This window comes from Myotis davidii, unplaced genomic scaffold, assembly GCF_000327345.1.
Source record: "Myotis davidii unplaced genomic scaffold, ASM32734v1 scaffold13, whole genome shotgun sequence".
NCBI classification, from domain to species: Eukaryota; Metazoa; Chordata; class Mammalia; order Chiroptera; family Vespertilionidae; genus Myotis; species Myotis davidii.
In genome coordinates, this window is record NW_006286243.1 from 3,420,812 (window position 1) to 3,426,811 (window position 6,000).

At 39.2% G+C, this 6,000-nt stretch overlaps 1 protein-coding gene across 1 annotated transcript in view; it reads left to right on the top strand.

Annotated features, from left to right (window-relative positions):
* The window catches only part of CFAP54 (cilia and flagella associated 54), a 236,245-nt gene that overhangs the window by 210,074 nt on the left and 20,171 nt on the right, over positions 1-6,000 (top strand). The window contains exon 67 of the mRNA XM_015559991.1: positions 4,128-4,202. Coding sequence (XP_015415477.1) covers positions 4,128-4,202 — 75 coding nt within the window. The remainder of the gene's footprint in view (positions 1-4,127; positions 4,203-6,000) is intronic.

Below are 6,000 nucleotides of genomic sequence, written 5' to 3' on the forward strand. Positions count from 1 at the left end.
GGGAGGTGTCCCTTAGCCCAGCCTGCACCTTCTCTAATCTGGGACCTCTCGAGGGATGTCTGACTGCCGGTTTAGGCCCGATCCCACAGGGGATTAGTTTAGCCTGTAGGATTGGGCCTAAACCAGCAGTCAGACATCCCTCTCACAATCTGGGACTGCTGGCTCCCAACCACTTGCCTGCCTACCTTCCTGATTGCCCCTAACTGCTTCTGCCTGCCAGCCTGATCGACGCCTAATTCCTCCCCTGCCAACCTGATCGCCTCCCACTGCCCTCTCCTGCTGGCCCGATTGCTCCCAACTGCCCTCCCCTGAAGGCCTGGTTGCCCCCAACTTCCCTCCCCTCCTGGCTTGATCACCCACAACTGCCCTTCCCTGCCGGCCATGTTGTGGCTGTGGGTGCTGCCATTTTTGAGGGTGGGGCAGTCAATTAGCATATTCCCTCCTTATTGGCTGTGTGTACCACCATCTTTGAGGGCGGGAAAATTAGCATATTCCCCCCTTATTGGCTGTGGGTGCCACCATCTTTTGCGACAGCATGAGGATCAATTAGCATATTCCCTCTTTATTAGATAGGCTTTTATCTCCAGTATCTTTAGTAAGTGAAACACAGTGCCTTTTCAATACTTGCCTGTGAAACTTTTAGTTGGAGACTTGTGGAGCGCACTCATTCCTGACTGAGGGTGAAGTCATGGGACTGAATCTCATATTCGGTAGACAGTGAACCATCTATGTGGCAAGAGTACAGGCTGAATGTGGTGGGAGATGGGGCTGAGAGATGGTGGAACTATGTGCTTCCTCCTCTGACTTCCCACTGTGCTGGGAGTCTGTCTCTCCTACCCCTCCCACCAGACCATGACCTCTCTCTGTCTTGTTCACTTCCCATTACCACTCCACGGCACTTAGGATACATTCAATAGAGGTTGAACAAGTAAGTGGTGAATGAACATTGCTCTGCAGGAAAGGGTCGTGGGAAAGCAGGGCAGGATGTGTGCTGGAGTAGGAGAAGGTGGGGCAGCAGCTGGAAGGGCACCTCATGATCCTCACTACATTTACTAAATTAATCCTGCTGGCATGTGAAGAGGGATGAGGGAAGCAAGAGTTTGTAGGATGGAAAACAATTTAGGAAGCTTTTTCCATATTATAGGTGAAAGATGATGAGGATTTCAACTAAATCAAAGAATTGGCTTTATTAATTTTGAAGCAACTCAGAATTGAATTCCATTCCTCATAGAATTAAGATGCTTCTTGTTAAAGGAGAAATGGCAGAGATTGAACAAGGGTCATTCTGTGTCCTCTCAGGCTCCTTGCCAACCACAGCCCGGCTCCAGCAGCTCTTGATGGGATGGGTGAGCTTAGTGCCTTCCCTGTCTCCATTTCTGCGCTAGTGAGGCCTCACAAAATCTCTCACTGCCCAACAATCCAGTTTCTGACCTATGTACATGGTTTACCTCAGAGAATACTAAAGAAACAGAATGTTGTTGAGGTGAAATTTCTGTTTGATAAATGTTGAAATGGGAATGAAAGGCATTTATGAGGTAACATTGCTATCCATCTGTTATGTGGAATGATTACTGATATGGACAGTGTTACTTTGCTTGATAGGTCTCGATAAAATCATGACAGTAACCCATCACGGTTGTTATTGAAACCTTTTATCTAGTAAAAAAATATACTTTAACCAGTCCTAAGAACTCAATTAGAAATATAGAAAGACCGATAATGAGAAGGATATAGGTGTGGATATGTGTTCTCCTCTGTCTAGTACAATGAACCAGAAGCCTGTAAAGTTCATCAGAGGAAACTGTAAACCCTGACCAACTGTATACCCTACCTGCCCTCTGTCCTTTTTGGTCCCATTGAAGCTGGCTCATATTTAGCCATGGTTACTTCCTGCGCAAGCGATTTGAGTAGCCTCTCAGCTTATTTATCTTTCTCTTGTCATTTTTTTTTTTTTAATCAGGCCAGTTCTCCATTTTTGGTGTGTGTATGAGAACATTTAAGTTCACACTTAAGTCTCACTTCTTAGTTAGAACAGTCCAGTTCACCTTTAAGCTGTGGCCAGAATTATCTTTTTAAAGCAATTTGATTATTCCCGCAGTCCAGTGCCTCTCGATTTTCTACACAACAAAATCCAAATCCCTTGGTTTTACCTGTCCTGGTATAAGTTTGCCCCTTCAGCCTTATTTCCCACCACTTTCACTGCCATGCTTCCTATACCAACCCACAGAAAAAATCATTTCAGGTCCCTATGTGCCTTGAATGTCCACTGTTTTTTGCTTGCCCGGCTTCCTCCAGCCAGAATGCCCCTGTCTCCATTCTCTGTCATTTGAAATCCTACTACTCTATCAACTCTCAATTCATCTGACCCTTTCTCTAGGAAGTCTTTCCTGTCATCATGCTTATACTTACTCTAGGTTTATACTTATCCCACCTCTAGGCTCCTACAACATGTCATAGCGATGCATGTTCTGACCACATTATACTTGGTATTTTATTTAGTTGTGTAGGCATCTTTTTTTTCTCAGTTATTGTAAACTTTGGGAGGATAGGGCCCATTTCTTCATCTTTGTATTCCACAGCACCTGCTATAATACTTTAAATATATTTGTTAAATTGAAGTAAATTAGCTATAGCTTTGGAACTCTAAAATTTGATCTCTTCTATGTTCATGCATTTATTAAAACTCAGTCATAACATGGTTTGGGGCTACAAGTTCAATTTCTTGCTTTTAAAAATATTTATTGTTGAGAGTATTATAGATGTCCTCCCCTCTCTTCCCCACATTGCCCTCCTCCACCTGGATCCTGCCCCACCCCAGGCCTTTACCACCCTATTGTCTGTGTCCTTGGGTGACAGATTCTTTAGTTAATCTCTTCCCACCTCCTCCCCCCTTCCCTCTGAGATTCATCAGTCTATTCCATGTTTCCACGCCTCTGGTTTTATTTTATTCATCAGTTTATTTTGTTCATTAGATTCCTTGTCCATTTATTTTGATTTTCAGATTCAATTGTTGATAGATACGTATTTATTGCCAGCATATTGTTCATATTTTTTATCTTTTTCTTTTTTCTTGTTCTTCTTAAACACCCTTCAACATTCCATGTAATACTAACTTGTGGTGATGAATTCTTAGCTTTTTCTTGTCTGTGAAGCTCTATCTGATCTTCAATTCTAAATGATAGCTTTGTTGCTTTTTCATTTTAGGTTTTAACCAGCAGTGATCAGTTGTAATGTAAGAATTAATGTACTTTTATTATTTTTATAATTCCTGAATGCTACTACGTGTACATATTAATACTGCCATAAAAGCAAATTGTTGTTTCCTTCAGGGATGGATACTGACAAGACTGTGCAGCAGGCATAGTTTTTCTCTGATAATGATATAGTTATGACTCTTATCATTGTCAGTAAAGGAAATCTTCCACAAGCTCCATGGAGTGGGGGGATGGGGGGGTAAATTCTCACTCATCTCTGATTCTTCCTCTCATCTTCCTCACATCTGGCCGATGGCTGCCTTCTCCAACTCTGTATCAGGACCTCTCAGCTCACATGGCCAGTACTGACTGCAGCTCTCTTATGTTGTCCTTCCTTATGTGGAGGATTTGACCAATTCAGCCCTGCCTATGGGTAGACCCCTCATCAGTCAGATGTATTCACAGAAACACAGCTCTGTCTACACAGTAGGGTGTGTGGTAGAGCTGTCAGCAATAGACAACATATGATATTGACCTTCATTTCCTATTCATTTACTCTTTCCATTTCTTTCCCAATTCCCAACCATTCTTCTCTACTTAAATCCATTTCTGGACTCTCTTCTAGGATGCTCTTTTGAGAAGAAAAGTGATTTTTCAAAATCTTATTTTCATGCAAATTACTTGTTATTCTTCTGTAACATGAATTTTAACAGTGAATGTGCAGGCTAAGAATCCTAAAAAATATATTATTTTTAATTAAATCTTGTCGTTTGTGGACATCCTGTAGTTTTTAAATACTCCTCTAAGTCTCAACCTGAAAATTGAATTTAGGTGATAAGTGAAGAAAATAAAAATGAAATAAAGAGTTTATAATTAAAATGTATAATATATACCAATAATATCAACCTTACTATATTGTTTTCTTATTTATAGAAAATGATTATTGACTGTTGCTCAGAAATAATAAGTCTGTTTTTGAGTGATAGAGAGACACAACCACTATCTAAGGTAAGTATCTCTTTTAAAACTATATTTGACTCACTCATAAGTATCACTGTTGCTATGGAAATGGAAATCCAGAAAATATCTATTATAAAAGTATCAAGGGAATAACCTTTCTTAATGTGAGTGATAAACATGAATTTATGAGAGCATGTTATTTTGTTTAAAAAATATTCTTTAAAAAATCAACTAATACAGAAAATTATGAAGAGAATAATGTTAAAGTCATTTCAAATCTACCATTCAGAGAATAACCACTATTAACATTTTGGAGAATATCTCAAATGTTTCCCATGATATATATAAACTTTAGATTTTTTGCATCAGTAGAATCATAATGTACATGCATCTGTAACTTGCTTTTTTCATTCAATAATAATGTTATGGACATATTTTTACATGAAAGGCCTACCTCCTTGTATCTAATGCCTCATAATAGTCTATTTTACCTACTTGTTGTGTCAGACTTTATTTAAATAACCACATTTTATTCATGGATCTTGAGGGTGATAGATTCTAGTATAAGCATATTTCACTCTTCTGCATCATCTTCTCAGAGTTAATTCTTAGGAATAAGATTTTGGTATAAAAAGTACATATGCATTTTTTTTTTATTGTGAGTTCTTCAGAAATGGAACCATTTTACATTCCTGCCAGCAATGCACAAGGGTTCTAGTTTTTTCACATCCTCACCAACACTTGATATTTTCCTTTTTCTTTTTTTTTGGATGATGATCACCATTATAATGAGCGAAAAGTGCTATCTCATTGTGATTTTGATTTGTATTTTCCTAATGACTAATTTAGTTGAGCATCTTTTCATGTGCTTATTTGCCATTTGTGTATCTTCTTTGGAGAAATGTCTGTTCAGTCTTCTGCCTGTTTTTGAAATGGCGTGTACATTTTGATGTATAATTGCAAATGGCTGTCCAGAAATGTTGCACCAATATTTGTGCCCATCAGTGGTAGATGAGGGGGCCATTTCCCCCTCATGTTCATCTACACATGTTTTTCTTCTCCTAGTTTCCTCTCCTCTCTCACTTCCCCTTCTTCCTCTCCTCCTCTGCCTCCTTCTTTTCTTCTAACCATGGTAGGTATGACAAGTGAAAAATGACATTTTCACTTTTTAAATTTTTTTATTAATAAGGCCAAATATTCTAGTAGTTCATGAGTTTGTTGGTAGTCTGTGTTTCACCTTTTGTGAAATAGTATTTGTTCATTTAGTTAGGGAATAGGTATTATTTTTAAAAATATTTTTATTGATTTCAGAGAGGGAGATGAAGAGATATAAACATCAATGATGAAAGAGAATGATTGGCTGCCTCCTGCATGCCCCCTACTGGGGATCTAGCTAGCAACCCAGGCATGTGCCTTGACTGGGAATTGAATCGTGATCTCCTAGTTCATAGGTTGATGCTAAACCACTGAGCCACACCAGCCAGGCAGTCTACACATATTTAGAGTGAACTGCCTGTGCACTAGGTTCTTTCTAGGCCCTGGAGAGCAAGGTCGGAATAAACAACAAGGACTCCACTGTCTTGGAGCTACTATTGTTGTGAAGCAAATAGTATATAAATCAATAAACCAGATAAGTTAAGATTTGTTAAGTACTATGAAGGGAGAAAAAAGGGTGATATGTTAGCGTATTGGTCAGCAAACCTATGAACTGAAGCCAAATCTGTCCCACTGCCTATTTTGTAAATAAAGTTTTACAAAGGAAGACCTCTCGTAGGATATGACATTTGAAGTAAGACCTGAAATATTACACTGTGTTCCTCCCACTATATCATTAGTTTCTTGGGGT